This window comes from Aotus nancymaae, unplaced genomic scaffold (genome assembly GCF_030222135.1).
Source record: "Aotus nancymaae isolate 86718 unplaced genomic scaffold, 86718_ANA_hifiasm-v0.15.2.pri h1tg000051l, whole genome shotgun sequence".
Lineage (NCBI taxonomy): Eukaryota > Metazoa > Chordata > Mammalia > Primates > Aotidae > Aotus > Aotus nancymaae.
Window position 1 is genome coordinate 22,745,129 of NW_026988465.1, and position 19,461 is coordinate 22,764,589.

The 19,461-nt window shown below is 42.5% G+C and overlaps 4 protein-coding genes across 4 annotated transcripts in view; 2 read left to right on the plus strand and 2 right to left on the minus strand.

The window, feature by feature from the left end:
• Positions 1–8,288: 8,288 nt before the first annotated feature.
• H1-1 (H1.1 linker histone, cluster member) lies at positions 8,289–8,921 on the minus strand. Its single transcript, XM_012458566.2, has one exon. It carries the CDS (start codon positions 8,919–8,921, stop codon positions 8,289–8,291), a length of 633 nt encoding a protein of 210 aa, XP_012313989.2.
• A 2,657-nt stretch (positions 8,922–11,578) lies between these two features.
• On the plus strand, positions 11,579–12,049 carry LOC105721498 (histone H3.1). Its single transcript, XM_021667633.2, has one exon. The coding sequence runs from the start codon at positions 11,587–11,589 to the stop codon at positions 11,995–11,997; it is 411 nt and encodes a 136-aa protein (XP_021523308.1). The 5' UTR covers positions 11,579–11,586; the 3' UTR covers positions 11,998–12,049.
• Positions 12,050–12,705: 656 nt separating this feature from the next.
• Positions 12,706–19,461, plus strand: part of LOC105721487 (histone H3.1) — a 66,892-nt gene continuing 60,136 nt past the window's right edge. The window contains exon 1 of the mRNA XM_012458561.2: positions 12,706–13,047. Coding sequence (XP_012313984.1) covers positions 12,762–13,047 — 286 coding nt within the window. The 5' untranslated portion in view covers positions 12,706–12,761. The remainder of the gene's footprint in view (positions 13,048–19,461) is intronic.
• Positions 18,297–18,796, minus strand: LOC135269231 (histone H4). Its single transcript, XM_064363073.1, has one exon. The coding sequence runs from the start codon at positions 18,788–18,790 to the stop codon at positions 18,479–18,481; it is 312 nt and encodes a 103-aa protein (XP_064219143.1). The 5' UTR covers positions 18,791–18,796; the 3' UTR covers positions 18,297–18,478.

Genomic DNA, 19,461 nt, shown 5'->3' on the forward strand with positions numbered 1-19,461 from the left:
TACAAGTTTGTGTTACACACATTTACACATATTTAAATACATACATATATACACATTATTATTGGTTATTAGGCAAACTCAGTATTCAGTGCTTATAAAATATACTCAATGTAGCTTTTATAAACTTGTCATAGTCTATAGTTACTCTGTTTTTACTAGCTGCTATAAACTGCCTGGGCATCTTGCATGAGTCCTTCTATTGTAATGTTTTTGTATCTGTTCAATGAGGAGTTAGAAGGCATTATCTTTAAGGAGATTTACAGGTCCATGTCCAGGGCTCAATAATTTTATTATTATTGCCTGGACAGATAAAACCTAAGGCAGGTGAAGGGGAAAGAATAAAAGTGCAGGGTGGAAGTTGCTTGAATGCTAACTGGCTCAAAATTCTCCCAGAAAACATGTGTAAAAGAAACCTATGATGCTATATTACCAGGAGACCATTGAGACCAGTTCCTCTGAAAACCCTGAGGCCAGATAATCAGGTGAAGCTTTACATTTTGTTCCTTTCTGGTCACGATTTCTCCACGGTCTGCGTAGTGCCTCCTCCTCTGTGACTCTAAATTCTTGGGATCAACCCCTCTTCCCTGTGCACATCCACAGTGCCTGTGGGACACAGTGTAGTATGGGAAAGAAACTCTCTCCTGCCTTTATCTCTTCCTGTGTGCGCTAGGCCTTGATGGAATCCTGTGTCTCCATAGTGTTGCGTTTTAAGGAGATTTATTTATTTATTTATTGAGCTAGGGTCTTCTTGCTTTGTCTCCCAGGCTGGAATGCAGTGGTGCGATCCTGAATGCCATGGCGCAATCTCAGCTACCACCACACCTGGATAATTTTTTAATTTTTTGTAGAGACAGGGTTTCACCATGTTGACCAGGCTGGTCTCGAACTCCTGGACTCAAGCAATCTGCCCACCTCGGCCTCCTAAAGTGCTGGGATTACAGGCTGGAGGTACTATACCTGGCCTGAGGAATTTTCTTCTGGAATTCCCACTAGGTTTTTGTAGTCAGTCCTCCCCCTATTTCCCACATTGGCTTATTAGACCTTCCTCTTCCCCATTTCTATTTGCCACCATGTCAGACATGACTTTTGCCACAGGACATCTATCCTACTGTAGAGGAAACCAAGGCCCTCAGTAGAAATTTCACTAACATGGAATCAGATTTATGGAAGACGAGGGGAGGAAAGTTTGGCCTTCACACCTGGAAGGATTTCGTTTCTTTTAGTAATAAGGAAGTAGCTTAATAAGTTTTCTGCTGTTCACTCGATGATGTGTGAACTGTCAGTAGTTCAGACTCGTCATTATCTTTATGAATCAGTTAGGTAATAATTTAAACAATGTCATAAACCTTCAAATCAGTTTAAGTCTAAATGTGTCATATTTAATAACAACAGCAAGAAATACACGTTATGATAGAAAACTCTTATACTTTCTTTGGATAAAAGTCAGTAAAATACAAGAGAAAAATACATTTGCTTTGGGACTTTTAATATTTAGTTTACAAATCTAGCCACAATAGAAATCTGCTGATTAAATATTGGTTCTATTAACATGGAAACATGCATACTTTTCAAGCCCCTGAACAAATTTCATGAGTACTTACTGAACCCACAGCTTTTAAAACCCACTGAACACTCTGCTCTATGTTGTCATTCACTATCTACCAATTATTTCACTATTGATCTATATTGTTTCCTTAGTGCTGGGATCATTTATATATGTATTTCTTTTATGTTGCATATTTTATATTTCTCTATTAGTTATTACATGTTACTTTTGCTACAGTAATGGTTCAGAAGTGTACTTCCAAAATTTAGCTGTGGAGTGAATGGACTGAGTGAGGCAGAACTGGAGGCAAGAAAATGTCACAGTAATTCTAAAAAAGATAGTGGACAATTAGAGGAAGAGAGTAGCAGTGAAATTGCAGAAACATAGATGTGTTTAAGAGAAAATTAGGAGGTAGAATCAACAGCTTAGATGTAGGGATGAGAAAGGTCAAGGATGACACCAGGGTTTTTAACTGGAGCAAGTAGGTGGATGGAACGTTTCTTCCTGAAGAATGGGGGAACACTGAAAGGGCAGGTCAGATCACATGTTGTCTCAAAGGGCATGAAGAGTAGAAAGCCTGGGACAGATCCTGAGATGACCAAGATCCATGGTGCAGGTAGAGGAAGGGAGATCTGCTAAAAAGACTGCAAGACTGCCAATGTCAGGATAGTAGAAAACCATGAGTGTGTGATGTCCTAGAAGTTGAGACAGTATCATGTTTGAGACTTAAATGGTAACTCTGACAAAAAGCTGGAGGCCAACTGTGGACTCCCATGAGAGTGAGATGCTCCCACAGTTGTGTGGGTTTTAAAGCCCACCATTTTCTTGCAGTAAAGATCTGAGAAGGGTCCTCTTGTGGCTCTGGCAGGGAGAGAAGAATCATTTTGAAATACACCCAGAACCTTCTTCAAAACAAATGCCTACTCTCAAGGGGAAAACACTTTGCCAGAGTCTTATCCCAGCTAGAAGATAATTCTTCCCACTGCAGCCTCCTCTAAGCTTTCTGCCTCACTTAAGGGAGGAAAAGCGGTCAACAGGGGTTAGAGTTCCTTGAAACTAACAAAAGCTCGAGCATAAAAGGGCAGTGTGATTAATTTGAATACATTAAATTAACAACTTTGATGCATCGTGAAATACCCTCGGCTGGGTGCAGTGGTGGCTCACGTCTGTAGTCCCAGCACTTTGGGAGGCCAAGGTCAGTGGGTTGCTTGAGCCCAGGTGTTCGAAATCAGCTTGGACAACAGCACCATCTCTACAAAAAAATACAAAGATTAACTGGGCATGGTGGCCTGCACATGTAGTCCCAGCTACTTGGGAGGATGAGGTGGGAGGATCGCTTGATCCTGGGAGGTGGAAGCTGCAGTGAGCCATGATTGTGCCACTGCACTCCAGCCTCAGTGACAGTGAAGACATGTTATAGAGTAAGAGAAAATACTGGCAACACATAAAATGGACAAAGGACTTGTGCCCAAAATTTAAAAAAGAAAAGACAGGCCAGGTTCTGTGGCTCACACCTGTAATGCCAGCACTTTGGGAGGCCGAGGCGGGCGGATCACCTGAGTTCAGAGTTTGAGACCAGCCTGGCCAACATGGTGAAACCCTGTCTCTACCAAAAATACAAAAATTAGCAGGGTGTGGTAGCACATGCCTATAATCCCAGTTACTTGGGAGGAGGAGAATTGCTTGAACCCAGGAGGCAGAGGTGGCAGTAACCTGAGACAGCGCCACTGCACTCCAGTTTGGGTGACACAGCAAGACTCCGTCTCAAAAAACAAGACAAAACAAAGCACAGCTATGTTAAACCAGCAAGAAAAAACACAATCTGTTATGGACTGAATTGTATTCTCCCAAAATTGATGTTGAAACTCTAACACCCAATGTGACTATATTTGGAGATAGGTGCTTTATGGAGATAATTAAGGTTAAATGAGGTCATAAGAATGGATTAGTAATCTGATCGATGTGGTGTCCTTCTAAGTAAAGGAAGAGACATGAGATCATTTTATGTGCATACGAAGAGGCCACATGAGGACGCATAAGGCGACTGCTATGGTTTGAATGTGAGATGACATCTCACATCTGCTGTGAGATAACACAGCAAGAAAGCCTTTGCCAGAGGTGGGCCCCTTGACCATGGGTTTTACACCCTCCAGAATTTTAAGAAATAAATCTCTTTATAAATTACTTGGTCTCAGGTATTCTATTCAGCATCAGTCTAAGACAGCAACTATTTTCAGGTCAAGAAGAGAGCCCTCACTAGAAACTGAATCTCTTGGCACCTCAATTTAGGATTTCTGGCCTGGCCTCTAGAACTGTGAGATAATAAATTTCTTTTGTTTAAGCTACCTAGTCTGGTATTTTTGTTATGGCAGCCCAAGCAGACGGATATACAATCTAATTAAGAAAAAAATGGGCAAACGATATAAAATAAAACCATAATGAGCTACTGCTGCACATCTGCCACAATGGATAACATTTTTAAAAGACAAAATTTTAATTGGAAAAAAAGTGTTGAGAAGTATATGGAAGAACAGGAATTCCCAGCTAGACTCCACTCAACATGAGGTTTGTGTGGTTCATCCGTTTGTTTATAACTGTGGTTTTAATTTTCATTTCATGTATATAAACCTATATCACCACTTTCAGAAAGAGTTTAGCATTTGGCCCAACAATTTCTTTCCTAGGTGTACAAACAACAGATATGTATTCCTGTATCTACCAAGACACATACACAGGAATATTCACAGTATTGTTTATAGTAGCTGAAAAAGGGAAACAAATATGCATCAACAGTGGAGTAGATACCTAAACTGTGGCACAACGATAAAAAGAAATATTACATAAAAATAAAAATGAATTAAAGTTATACACAGCAACACAGATGAATCTGTTCAAACTTAATGTTCTGGGTGAAAGATACCAGGTACAAAGGATTACCTGTGTTTTATTTCCATTTTATATGTTTCAAAAACAGGCACACTAAATTACAGCGTTAGAGATCAAAATAGGGGTTATGTTTAGGGTAGATGGAGTCATCTGCGACTGGAAGCAAGCGTGAGGTGGCTCTGGGAGGGTTGGCTGATTTTCTGTTTTTTTTTTTTACTTGTGTGGCAATTACTATGGTGCTCATTTTGCGTTCATTTATTAAACTTTGCATTTTTGTTTTGCTATGATTTGCTGTTTATATATTATGCTTCTCAGTTTAAAGAATGTTGAAATCTAATAAAATTTTTTTCAGTGAGAAGGATTTTAAGCATTCACAATGAATTTAAAATCTTCAATTTGCTTTGTATCTAGATACTGCTTACCTGCTACTCATTTTTTTCTTCATTTATCAATATTGAAATAAGAAATTAATGAAATTAAAATAATGACTCTTTGTGGCACAGTTAAGGACTATGTAGTGTATTAATAGTTTTATAAATAAAAGAATAAAATGAAGCCACCAGGGAGTTGTTACTGTCATTGACCTAATGCTATTTCCCATGGTGCTCCTTCTCCCCATGGAGGGATATGAGATACTGCATATTTATGTGTCACTTTCAACATGTCTCGAGGCCTCATTTTAGAGAAGTAGAAAATCATAAGGTCTATACAGGCTGGATTTAGGTTCGTATCCTTGAACCTTGCATTCTCTCTCAAGAGTAAACTGATAAGTGAATGATCCTATGAAAAACACAGAAACACAGAGAATGGTAGCAGAAAGTGGACATTTACCAAACCTATTTTTTCTTTTCCTAAGCATGGAATATAAATAACTTACCCTCCTCCCGTGGAGTTAGGAGTTCTTATGTAGAAAGGAAAGCAGGGTGACCTTCAAGAGAGTTTGGAAGAGGGAGTGATAAATCAGTTTAAAGACAGCACCCATGGATTCATAGATAATAACTTATTCCACTCTCCTTCTCACTCTTTTGCATTGACCATGGCTTAGACTATATTTGAGGAAAAGCATACTGTCCATAAGGTATTATTGCCCTTTAAAGCTGATGGGGGGTGTTATGGGATGGTACTCAGTGAGAGCAGGACAGAGTCTCTACAGAGTTTTCTCTGACAAAAATAAAAACTAAATGACCTCCAAGGCGTCTCTAGCTCTAAGCATTGCACAATTCTTTGGAAAGCTGGAATCTACAATTGCCTTAAAATTAAAAAATAAGAGCAGTAAGGGTGGACAGCCTTTACAGTATTTTATATAGAATCATCGAACAGCATGATACTGGTGCTTGAATAGACAGAAGGACCGATGAAACAGAAGACAAAGTCCAGGCCTGGTGCCATGGCTCGCACTTGTAATCCCAGCATTTTGGGAGGTAAGGTGGGTGGATCACTTGAGGCCAGGGTTTGAGACCAGCCTGGCCAACATGGTAAAACCCCATGTCTACTAAAAATACAAAAATTAGCCAGGTGTGGTGGCCAGTGCCTGTAATCTCAGCTACTTGGGAGGCTGGAGGCATGAGAATCTCTTGAACTTGGGAGGCAAAGGTTGCAGCCAAGGTCATGCCACTGTACTCCAGTGTGGGGGACAGAGCGAGACTCTGTCTAAAAAAATATAAAATACAACCTAAAATCTAGCAGTCTCAACCCTGGAATTCTATTCAATGGCACCAAGTTCAGAAGTGGTAACTGGAAACATCAACACTTATCAAAAAGAAATGGGTGAATAACTTATGCTACTCCGTATGAAGGATTTCTTTTTAATGATAGAGTTTTAGAAAAGTCTGGATAAGAGAAAAGCAATATGCAGAAGTGTATATAACATCATTGTAAAAAATTATTATTTTTGTTTTGAGACTGGATCTCACTCTGTTACCCAGGCTTGAGTGCAGTGGCACAATCTCTGCTTACTGCAGCCTCTACCTCCCGGGTTCCAATCATCCTCCCACTTCAGCCTCCCAAGGAGCTGGGAGTACAGGTGCATGCCACCGAGCCTGGCTAATTTTTGTATTTTTTTTGTAAAGACAGGGTTTCACCATGTTGCCTAGGCTGATCTCGAACTCCTGAGCTCAAGCAATCTACCCACCCAGCTTCCCAAAGTGCTGGGGATTACAGGTGTGAGCCACTGCGCCCAGCCTTTGTTTTTTAAGTTAATGATCCTAATCAAAAGACAAACCAACTATGTATACGAGGCCAGGCACAGTGACTATAATCTCAACACTTTGGAAGGCCGAGGATTGTTTGAGACCAGTTTCTAGACCAGTCTGGGTAATATGGTGAGACCGTCTCCACAAAAAATAAAACATTATCCTGGCATGGTAATGTGGGCATGCAATTCCAGCTACTCTGAATGCTGAGATGGCAGGGTAGCTTGAGCCCAGAAGTTGGAGATTACAGTGAGCTACGATTATGCCACTGCAGTCTAACCTGGACAACACAGTGAGACCCTGTCTCAAAACATTAAAAAACAAAACTGAAAAACCAAAACCATGCATGTATATAGATAGGTGTATGTAAAAGACAGTTCAAAGAAAAACATATATTTCTCACAAAAATAGGTGAGAAACCATTTTTTTTTTTTTTTAAAGGAATACATAGGTAGCTACTACATATTGGGTTGAGGGACGGGGAACAGGGATGTGATGTGCCTGTATTGCTGACTTTAGACGATGGAAGTAGCTAAGCAAAGCAATTGAAAAAAGACCATTTGAAAAATACAACTGATTATTAACTCATGCAAAAATAAACTTTTAGAACTAATTGAGCTGCATTAAGAAAAAGTGAGTAAACTTGCCTGATCATATACCACTGTTTTTGTCAGATGTAAACAAAAATCCAGTTATTAAAATCTGAACCCCAGAATTAAAATTGCAAAAGCTTAAAGGGGCAGTTCTGAGAAAAGGATCTTCAGTATTTAATGTATGGACTCCACCAGGGTTGAAAATCCTGTGAAACACGATCCAGTTAAGCACAGTAATTTTCAAATATGCAATCAGGGCGCTCCTGTTTCTAGAAACAGAAACCGAACAAGGGCTTTTGGATTTCAGCTGTAAAACTCCACTGCAACTAAGATCCTTTGTCCTGAGGAGGGCCTAAACCAAATCGATAGCCCTCAAATGCACCCAGGATAAGACGACGCTGCGCAAAGCAAGAGCTTCTTGCATTTCAAAGTTCTGTCATGATGGCGCTGCAGAAAGCAAGCGAGCTAAGCCTACCTGGTGGGGCTTTTAGAGGATGTCAACGTGGGCGCCAGCCACGACAGCAGAGTCACTGTCATTCCCAAGGACAGATAACTCGCTAAACACTTCTGCGGAGAGGGAATGGTTAAACTATGAATTTTACCAACTAAGCCAACTAATAAGCATTTCCCAATTTCAGAAAAAGGTACCTTTAGCAATACTGACCCAAGAAGGCGATGTCCCCACTTTAACCTTGCACATAATAAAAAGCCTCAAGCCTGAGACGGGGATTCGATCTTGGTTTTACACGGTTATGACTAATTAGCTTGGGGTCGAGAGACGCGGGACTTCGGTCTACTTACAGAAAAAGCCCCAGGTAACTTTAAAACACCGATTTTCTTTATTCGGTGCATTTGAAGTTACCTTGCTATCTTTGATAGCCCATCTGGTAGCAATTAGCTTTACTCGACCTGTTAAAGTTTCTGTTGACTCCCAAAATGATTCTAATACAATTGCGGGCGTATTGCATTTGACTGGGGGATTCTATCTGTGTACTACAGCTCTTTTCCTGAAATATGTAGGTGGCTCTTAAAAGAGCCGTTGGGTTACTGTAAGAAGCTTCCAACTGGAATTTACTTTTTGTTGGGTGCTGCTTTCTTGGATTTGGCAGTCTTTGGCTTCGTCACTTTAGCCTTGGCCGCCTTGGCTTTTATAGCCTTGGTTTTAGCAGGGCTTTTAGTTACTTTTTTGGGCTTTACAGTTTTGGGACTCTTCGAAGGTTTTCTTGTGGCCGCAGGCTTTTTAGCATTTTTCGGAGTCTTCACGCTTTTTTTGATAACAGCCCCCGTGACCTTTCTAGATGCGCTCGTTGCCTTGGTTTTCGCCGCCACCTTTGAGGCGCTGGGCTTGGCCTCCACAGAGGATGCTTTCTTGTTGAGCTTGAAGGAACCCGAGGCGCCGGTGCCTTTCGTCTGCACCAATGTGCCCTTGCTTACCAGGCTCTTAACGCCCAGCTTAATACGGCTGTTATTCTTTCCCACGTCGTAGCCGGTGGCCGCCAGCGCCTTTTTAAGGGCAGCCAATGACACACCCCCACGGTCCCCGGAAGAAGCAGCAGCCTGCACGATCAGCTCCGACACAGAGGGGCCCGCGAGTTTCTTCTTAGTGGCTGCTGCAACCTTAGCTGGTTTCTTGGCCTTCTTGCCAGCTGAAGATTTCTCAGGATCAGCTGAAGCGGCGGAAGCGGGAGGCGCCGTTTCCGACATGGTGACGAGGTACACTAAGTAAACGGGTAAAACCTGACAAAGCAGGATGCAAAAAAAAAAAAAAACGCCCTCGACGCGGCATATTTATAGGGTGGGACTGCGCGGTGATTGGTGCCCCTTAGTGCCCCGCCCCTTGCAGTGCCGAGGGTTTCGTCCAGTCTCAGAAGGCAGCTGGGGGCCTCTAGGGCCTATGGTCTTGCTTCGCTCATCGCAAGCAAACACACCGAAAAAGCCGCCCGGTTTCCTCGTTGTGAAGGAAATTGTAGGCAGACTGCCGCCCAGTAACATCAGAGGGTGCAGCTTCTCATCAAAAAGAAGCTCTTTTTTAGGGAGCAGGTTGAGGGGGAGTAGTTTGTAAATGCAGCCCCATAAGCATCCGAGGAGTTTTATTAGAAATTATTAAAGGTCCGTTGCCAGAGATGTTCATTTTTAAATTGCAAGAAATGCAAAATTCAATGTTTTGAATAACTGGGGAGGAAGAGAGAAAAGCGCCGGTTTTAGGTCGCGTTAGGGCTAGTTGTCACCAACTCTTACATTTTCTGGCAATGTTTTAGAGCGATGTGTCTGGCGAATACCTTTCACGTCAAAGAAGAATGAATCGTAAACAACACCAGGATTCACTAACGCTGCAAAAGTGTGGATAAGTTTCTGCAATGGCAACTTATTTCCACAGTCCAATGCACTTCAGGAATTTCCAATACCCTTTTCACCCATACAGCATGCCCCAGATGGGTGCTAAGGTTTACAACCTGTGTTTCATCTCAGCACATACGATCAGCCTATCATGGTATGGTCAACTCATTCTTTTACTCAACAAAGCCTTATGGGCCTCACAAGCCTGCGAAAGGCGTTAAATAAATGCTGGGTAGACGAAATCGGTACCCTGACAGGCATTCTCCTGGGAGTTTAAGTCCCCTTAGTGTGAAAACAAACAGCACACCCTGGGGATAAGATTTTATGATAACCTCCTTTTAACTTGTTTGTGGCTGTTAAAGCATTTCGGAGTATCAATAAGCTAAACGATCTCACATTCCCAGTCAGAGACTCAGGTAACGGGAGAATAAACAGCTATTAAATCGACATCCACTTCCACAATCCTATTCTGTTTAACCCCCTAGCACAGTGGAGAGTGAGGTAATGAGGTCTTATTACCGCTCGTGCTGTTGTAGTTTTCAAATAAGTCCGTACTGTGCTAAGTAACCTGAGCTTCTCCCCTTTTCCTTTAAACAACGCGCCAACCAAATAATGTATGAGTCCCAGATAAATATTGTGTCCATCTTCTGCAGCAGTACTTCCTACGTCCCATTTTCTTGAGAAGCCAAGCTTTCAAATGCTTCACGTAATTTCTAAGAATTTGGAAGATAATAGTTGGAAACTATGCATCTTGGTTTGACGGCTAGTCAGTTATGAAACGCAGGTATACATGCTTGGAATATTTTTGCAACTAATCCTTTTTGAAATATATTAATCTTTCTTAGTGTAATAAGCGAGGTAACTTAAAAAAACGCAACCTTTAAAAATTAAATACTCCGAATTATCTTATTCAGGAGTTTCCGTTTCAAATAATGGGTTCTGTCTCCTTTGTTTCTATTGGGTTTAACTGGCTTCAAATAAAATGGGAATGCTCCATGCAAATAAAGGATGCTAGATCTGTTTTCTAAGTGGCTGTTAGACAAAATAGCATAAACCAATCAAAAGTTAGAATATGGCCTGCCTCCTGTTAATATAAAAGCGGTCACAATTCATGTTTTTGTGTTTTGAGACTTTTAAAATGATTGCATTAGCTTTTGGCAGTGTTAAATTATGTTCCTTGCGGAATACCATCCAGTTTCTCTTGGGCCAAGTCCACCTCCTGCTCGCAAAAGGAACAATTCCCAGCTGGTGGTACCTGGCGGCGGTGAAGGAGAACGGCCATTTTGCGACCAGCAGAATACACCTAGGCTTTAGAAAACAAAAGCTGCAGAACGCTGCAAGTTTAGGATTCAGAGAGCATAAACAAGAGAAAGACGTTTCATAGACAATGCTTCTATGAGTGATAGTGTAATCCTATGTTTGAGATGCTTTGCAGATTTCATTAACGCTTCTAAGTCGGCGTTACAAAGGAATCTACTTCTGAAAGGGTTCAGAAATTCCTGGAAAGGGTACATTTCCGGAGAGGAGGTGAGCAATATTCTCTTTTGTTCTCTCCTAAAAAGCTGAAGGTTATACAGAACTGGAGAACTATAATATCTCTGGGATCAATGTCTTGTTTTATTTAAAAGTGCCTTCAGGTTATGAAAACGACGTGTAGAAGAAGGGAACAAAAGTTAAAGTCCAAGCCGGGACAGTGGCTTGGCTTGTAATCCTAGCTACTCCGGACGCTGAGGCGGGAGGATCCTCTGAGCCCAAGAGTTGAGGCCAGCTCAGGGAACAAAGTAAAACTAAACTAAAATAATAATAAAATGCCACTTAAAAAATAATAATCTGTAGATTTGGAGTAGAATATAGTAGCTAGTGAAACTGCAGATTTGTTGATGGCTTAAAGATAGACCAATCAGAGCTTGCAACGTCATAGTTAGCGTCTTCTATCATCCAATCACAGCACTTTACATACTATAAATAGCAGAGCCGCTCGAGGCTGTCTTTGCATTACGTTTGCTTTTGTGGTGTGTGTTTCATTTCTGTCATGGCTCGCACTAAGCAAACTGCTCGGAAGTCTACGGGCGGCAAGGCTCCGCGCAAACAGCTGGCCACCAAGGCGGCCCGCAAGAGCGCTCCGGCTACCGGTGGCGTGAAAAAGCCTCATCGGTACCGCCCCGGCACCGTGGCTTTGCGCGAGATCCGCCGTTATCAGAAGTCCACAGAGCTGCTGATTCGTAAACTCCCTTTCCAGCGCCTGGTGCGCGAGATTGCGCAGGACTTTAAAACGGACCTGCGTTTCCAGAGTTCCGCTGTGATGGCTCTGCAGGAGGCGTGTGAGGCCTACTTGGTGGGGCTGTTTGAGGACACCAATCTGTGCGCCATCCACGCCAAGCGCGTTACTATTATGCCCAAGGACATCCAGCTCGCTCGCCGCATCCGTGGAGAGCGGGCGTGATTACTCTGGCATCTCTCACTGCCCAAGCAAAGGCTCTTTTCAGAGCCACCACATGGTCAAGTAAAGCAGCTGTAAGTAACCAACGTAGAGGAAGGGAAATGCACTGGGGCCACTTCTTTTCGGCTTGCCACCAAAGGTTAAAAACCATCCCGTTTTGGCTGGTCACGGGGGCTCGCGTCTGTAATCCCAGCACTTTTAGGGGGCTGAGGTGGGCCGATGACCCAAGGTCAGGAGATAGGGATCAGCCTGGCCGACGTAGCTAAACCCGGTCTCCAATAAAAATACAAAAATAAGCTGGGCGTGATGGCGAGCGCCTGTAATCTCAGTTACACTCAGGAGGCTGAGGCAGGAGAATCGCTTTGCACCTTGCAGGCTGCGGTTCCACTGAGTCGAGATCGCACCGATGCACTGTAGCCTGGGCGGCAGAGCGATACTTTGTCTCAAAGTATTCGGCTTAAAATAGATTTGGAATGAGAATGGGTTTACATTTAACACTTTGTGCCTCAAAGCGTAACGATGTAACTCTGCTAAGAAAATAAAGGCCATTGGTCAAACCAGTTTGGTTCCACCCTCGTTTCCCCACCCTTCCCCACCCACTGCTCCCTCCAGGCTTGGAGGAGGGGTTAAGGGAGGGGTCTGTAGACGTCACATTTCCCGCCTGCGCACTTTTTAGTGTGTGTCTACTTGGGGTTGGGGGAAGGTAGATATATAAAGATCAGTTCCTCTATTCTCTCACTTGCTCTTGGCTCACTTTTTGGGAAATCATGTCTGGACGTGGTAAGGGCGGGAAGGGTTTGGGTAAGGGGGGTGCCAAGCGCCACCGCAAGGTGTTGCGTGACAACATCCAGGGCATCACCAAGCCGGCCATCCGGCGCCTTGCCCGGCGTGGCGGGGTCAAGCGAATATCTGGTCTGATATACGAGGAGACTCGAGGGGTGCTCAAGGTATTCTTGGAGAACGTGATCCGTGACGCTGTCACCTATACGGAACACGCCAAGCGTAAGACGGTCACTGCCATGGACGTGGTCTACGCGCTCAAGCGCCAGGGACGCACCCTTTACGGCTTTGGCGGCTAAGGTTGCCGATTTCTTCACAGCTTGCATTTCTAGACAAAAGGCCCTTTTCAGGGCCGCCCAACTAAACAAAAGAAGAGCTGTATCCATTAACCCAAGAAGCTCAGTGTATGATTAACATGAATGATACTGAGCTGACAACCCAAACAGCAAAGAATATGGGAATTTAGTCCCCTTTACTCACTAGATATGGGTAGGGGAGCAATGACACTCTTACTCTGAAAAATGAATGGAAAAACCCAAGTAGGGATAGGAATTTGTATTAGTTTCCAAGGAATAAAGAGAAGCGCTGCCCAATCAGTGAGCCTCATTAATAGCTGTCAACCAATCACAGCTGATGAGCTAATACTTCCTGAGGCAATCCAGAGAGCGCAAGGGGAAGCTAGTAAGTTTATTGAGAAACGACAAAACCTTTTCAGGAAAAAAATCTTTTTTAGAGATTATGAAAGAAAATCAGAGATTTTTAAATATCCTTCAATCATGCACAGAGAGCAGTACTAAATTTATTGCCACCAATACGATTTGCCTCGATTTAAAAAAACCCTGAAAATTGAAGCCGGATTCAGACTCCTGGAATATCCAGGACACTAAATGTAGGGGAGATTAAAACTGGTTTAGAGAGAAAAGCGCCTATTTCAGTGTTAATGCAGCCTTCAGCAGTTAGCCATGGTTTTTTTCTTCCCCCTTTACGTAGAAATGGAAATTTGGGTGATAGAAATATTCTGGAATTAGATTGTGACGATGGTTGTACAGCTAAGTAACATGCTAAAATTCATTGAATTGTACGTAAAGTGGGTAAACCTTACAGTATGTAAAATATCAGTAAAGCTGATTTTATATACATACACGTATGTATTTCTATATACAGAGAGAGAGAGAGAAATGATGCAGGCAGGGTGGCAGGACATGAGGTTGTTAGCATAGGCACTGTTGGTCTGTGAAGGGCCTCTTGGGCTAAACTTGGAAGCCTGGGCTTTGTCCAGTCAAGTCATTATAGCCATAGTATTAAAGGATGTTCTTGATCCAGTTATGTGTTCCAGGTTCTCATCAAGCTTCAGAACTCAGCAGGAAAAGGGATGGGAACTTATTTGAAGTTAGCTAATAGGGAAAAATCTTACTCTCATCTGAATAGATATTCACAAATGCTTCTGTCATTGTGCTCCTCTTTGTGCCATTGTTACAGAGGACTGATTTTGGCCTCACTATGTTGGCTTCAGTGATGGATGTCTTTTTATTTTGGGGTCCTGTTTTCCACCTGACAGTTTTCATCCAGGATTTCTTGGGGAATTTACATATGTACACAGCTTAGTTTAATTTAAAACTGACAATGAAGAGAATTAGTAGCTGCATCCTGGATGGTTTCATGAATCGAAGAGTCAGAAGAGCAAAAATGAGCCTGGGTACAGAAGGTGGGTCATTTTATGTCTTTTTTAGCTGTTACTGTAGAGAAATTTATTGATCTTATATGCCAGATATTGTTATAGACATTAGGGTACATAAGTTAGCAAATTATAATTCCCTTTCCTGAATTCCAGAGTCAATGTAGAGAGGTGTGTGGATATAGATTTCCCATATGGGAGGTATGGTTGCTATAACAATATCCATAACTAGCTCCTGTTATGTTTTCCCTGGCCTTTTTAGTTCATAGCATTGCTGATAGATCATAGTCATCTTAGACATTCTCACCACCACCTTTAGCCTTCTTCAATCCTAACACTCATGCAGTCCTTGTTCAGAACAAAGTTAATGTTGCTTAATTAGCAAGCCCTGCACTATCCCCCCAGAGTTTCTAGAGAGAAACTACATGCTGATTGCTTCAGGCAGTGGCAGGTCAAGGAATGAGAGATGGGGAATTGATTGTGGTAGCATTCTAATGGGCTTAGTGGGAGCCGGAGGCTTAATAGAAGATTCATGCATGCATTCATTCAACAAACCTCCATAAACTGCCTATTAAATGTTAGGCCTGTTCTAGGTGCTAGGCATACTTCTGTGACAAAACAAAGTCCCTACCTTCAAAAAATATATTCCAGTTGGGGAAGAGAGAACAAACACAAAATAATATATGTACATATATATATTGTTATATGTATTTTTGTTAAATATATTGTTATATATGTGTGTACTTATATATGCTATTTGAGCATAGTCAGCTATATACATGTCAAATGAGCAGAAAAGCTTAATATTTTACAAAGGATGATCATAGGAGGTCTCTTAAGGTTGGTATTTGAGCAGAGGCTTGAATGAAATGAGATCTAGAGCTTTTCAGATTTCCAGGATAAGACATTTCTAGGGAGAAAGAATAAACATAAAGATGCTGATGTTGGAAATGCTTGGTCCATTCCAGAAACAGCAAGGAGGTCAGTGAAGAGAAAGAACTGTGAAGAGATTGAGGTCAGAGGGTAGCCAGGGTACAGATGTAGTAGGCCCTCCTAAGTAGGTTGAGCAAATCATCCTAGTTTGCTTGGGACTTTCTAAGTTTCAGCACTGAAAGTCCTATACCCTGAGAAACACCTGAGAATCAGGCAAACTGAAATTGTTGGTCATCTGACTTCTAGGCTATGATAAAGATGCTGGTTTTTATTATGAAGGTGATGGAAAGCCACTAGAATGTTTTCAGCAGACAGTGGACATAATACCTTTAGAAAGGATCACTGTTGCTGTTGGATAGATTAAAAACTGTATAAGGAGATTAACAGTGAAAACAAAGACCAGTTAGGGGTCACTGTGTTCATTCAGACAAACCGCCATGGCAGCTTGCTCCTAAAGCAGCAGCAGAGAAAGCAGTGAAAGGTATTTTGATTGATTTTCAACAGAGTGAACTGCATTGGATGAAAGTTGTAAGAAGCTCAGAACAAACAAGATTGCACAATTCCTGGTGCAAGCTGCTTGAAGAATGGAGTCCTATTGATTGATGTGAGGAATATCAGAGGAAGAACAGACTTGGTGTTTACGTATAAACATATTTATATTGGACAAGTTTGAGATGCCCATTAGATATTCATGTGGATAAATACGCAGTTGTATATGAGTCTAGAGAGTAAAGGTCAGGAAGATGATTTATAACTGCAAACACTTTTTTGAGAGTTTCACTCTTGTCATCCAGGCTGGAGAGCAGTAGTGTGATCTCAGCTTACTGCAACGTCCACCTCCTGGGTTCAAGAGACTTTTCTGTCTCACCCTCCAGGGTAGCTGGGATTAGAGGCGCCCGTAATCTCGCCCAGTTATTTTTTATATTTTTAGTAGAGATTGGGGTTTTACAGTGTTGACCAGGCTGGTCTCGAACCCCTGACCTTACCCATCTCGGCCTTCCAAAGTGCTGGGATTACAGGTCTCAGCCACCACAATGGGCCGATTTTTCTGAAACAATGTTTCATTCTGAAGCTTTAAGTGGGTGGAAGCAAACTGATAGAATTTGGAGAGGTGGTTAGGCATCCTGGGAATGAGGAACAGCCAGAAGCTGACACTATCACAAGCTTTGGCATTGCTAGAAGTTAATGTGACACTTACAGCTAGGCTTTGGTGTTTTCCTGTTGAACATAAACTTTCATGGAACACTGAGCATGTAAGTGGTGAGGCTAGGTGAGTTCACCAAGAAAAAAAGAGTTCAAGAACTGAGCCAAAATACACCAGAGTATGTATGTAGTGGAGTAAGCTTTCTCCTTTTTTAGTAGGGCTGTGTAGAAATAGTCTATTTTATAGATATATAGATCACATTCTATCCAGTTCCTTCTGCTGAAACTTTACAGTTCTCATTCAGTTACTATTAAAAACAATGCTGCACTACATTGTATTTGTTTTTGTTGTTGTTGTTGTTGTTGTTGTTGTTGTTTGAGACAGAGTCTCACTGCGTCACCAGACGCCAGCAGGCTGGAGTGCAGTGGTGCGACCTCGGCTCACTGCAACCTCCGCCTCCCGGGTTCAAGCAATTCTCCTGCCTCAGCCTCCCGAGTAGCTGGGACTACAGGCACACACCACCACGCCCGGCTAAGTTTTTGTACTTTTTAGTAGAGACGGGGTTTCAGCATGTTGGCCAGGATGGTCTCAATCTCTTGACCTCGTGATCCACCCGCCTCAGCCTCCCAAAGTGCTGGGATTACAGGCTATATTTCAGTTTTTAGCCATCTCATTTTGTCTCAGCATTTATTTATTTGCTGATGAATCTCCCATTTTTATCTCCAGCCCAGACCTCTCACCTGAACTCACTGATTCAACTGCCTATGCACTATGTCTTCCTGTCAAGAGAGGCTTGTTAGGAAAGTAACCAGGCAACGAAGTTTTTTTTTTTGTTGAAGTAGTCATCAATATATTTGTTACTAAATCAAAGATGCTGAATATTTGGCTGACTTCTAAATTTGGTCACCTAACTTTGAAACAGTTTTCCTAACTACGCTGTACAGTTTGAAATTTTCACAATTAAAAAAAATCACTTTCGTAATTTAAGGCAATTCCAATTTAAGGCAGGGATAGAAGACTGTTGGGTTGACAGGTACAGTGAAGATGCAAGTCATCTAAGACCCTGTATCAGAGGAGGCTTCCATCTTACAGCTACTGTCACGGACCTCGGTATCGAGAGGAAATTATGAGTCCTTATTATAAAAGACTCCTTTAGTCTACTAAGTGAAAATTAAACTGCCTAGGCAGCCTGATTAGCAGAACCTCCAGCCTGAGGACTGAAAATAGCAAAGCTGCTTTAACCAATAGACTACTGGGGGAGGGAGGGGGAAGAGGTAGATGACGTCACTCAGCAGGACGCCAAGCTGAACTAGAAATGGAGGTGAAGGCTTCTGGCGCAACGGACAGGTAGGGGGATTAAGGAGGGCAGTCTGGGGGGTGGTTAAGGAGGGCAGGTGTTACCAGGGAGGCTAGAAGTGCAGACCTTAGCTGATGTTGCTCAAGTCAGATATGCCTGGGAAACAAATGACTTCTATTTTAATCGACCTACCCACTTGCAGGCGGCTGGCACCTAAGCTCTTGTTGAAATACTTAAAAGCTTATTTTTAAAACTAAAAAGCTGAACAATTTATTGGACTGGCGCTATACGGTACAGTTGTTTGATGTGTCAAAAGCATAGCATTAAAGTTGATTAGTTCACTTATAGGAAATGTAGGACAATATGGACCACTAATGCTGCCATATGCCAGGGGTCTACACCCTTCACATTCTCCTCCCCTGGAGAAAACCTCAGTAGCCTGGGGAATCCCAGCGACATCTCGTTAGCTTAAGTCCGACTGCTTGAGCAGTCATCCAGATTTAAGTACTTATTTCCCAACTGGCATATATAAACGGTGTACACTAGGTAGAGTGGGTGAGGAAGCCAAAACGTTGTTCTCAAAAACAAGTCACAGCTTTCTTTTGAGATGAAGTGGGCGGCCCTGAAAAGGGCCAGTGGGAAGAAAAAGAAAAAATTAACCGCCGAAGCCGTACAGAGTGCGGCCTTGACGCTTCAGCGCGTAAACCACATCCATGGCAGTGACAGTCTTCCGCTTGGCGTGCTCGGTATAGGTCACTGCATCTCGGATCACATTCTCCAGGAAGACCTTGAGTACCCCGCGAGTCTCCTCGTAAATCAAACCCGAGATTCGCTTAACCCCCCCACGCCTGGCCAGGCGTCGGATAGCCGGCTTGGTAATGCCTTGGATATTATCCCGCAGCACTTTACGGTGACGCTTGGCGCCCCCTTTACCCAAGCCTTTGCCGCCTTTGCCACGACCAGACATGTTTTAATGATTCTAGACCGAAGAAAGAAAATGCGAAAACAGAGCAAACCAGGAGCATTTATATGCGACCATCGGACCTTATTGAGAACTGAAAGCAGTAGCGAGGGTAAGAAGGCGTTGCTTCCTCACCCTTTGCTCCGCCCCTCTCAGGGCACTGACCGAAGGACTGTGAGAGATACAATAGATAGTTTCACTTTTTAAGAGTTTTTCCCTTCCCATTTACAACACTACTGTTTGAACATAAAGCTATACCGTCGAGTGTAAATTTTAATAAGGGCTTATATTAGGGGCTTTCATTAATATGCCAGAGTGGTAAACTTTTTAAGTCCTTCAAGTGCTTGAAGACATATTGACTATTTAAATGAAAAGAAATTTAAAAAAGGGCAGGTGTGAAAGGATCGCTCAGCCTTCTGTTTTGAGAGCTGACCTTTTGTTTCTTAAAATCAGTAGGTGAAATTCTCAAAAAGAGATGTTCTCACTATGCTTTAAAGAATGCAACATTCTTCTCAAGGATGGGAGGCTGAAGCTAAGAGAATTCTGTACAAACTTTGCTAAATGAGTCTTTCCTGGCCGCTTCTCTACCCAGTTATATAGCCTAGCCTAAATCCCTTTGCTTTAGCGATTTTTCGCAGTTTACTGTTCTTTGTCCAATTCATTATACAAACAACTAA

What these genes read in the sequence shown, in the direction of transcription:
- LOC105721498 (XM_021667633.2), top strand. Translation starts at nt 11,587, where the DNA reads ATGGCTCGCACTAAGCAAACTGCTCGGAAGTCTACGGGCGGCAAGGCT.
- LOC135269231 (XM_064363073.1), bottom strand. Translation starts at nt 18,790, where the DNA reads ATGTCTGGTCGTGGCAAAGGCGGCAAAGGCTTGGGTAAAGGGGGCGCC.
- H1-1 (XM_012458566.2), bottom strand. Translation starts at nt 8,921, where the DNA reads ATGTCGGAAACGGCGCCTCCCGCTTCCGCCGCTTCAGCTGATCCTGAG.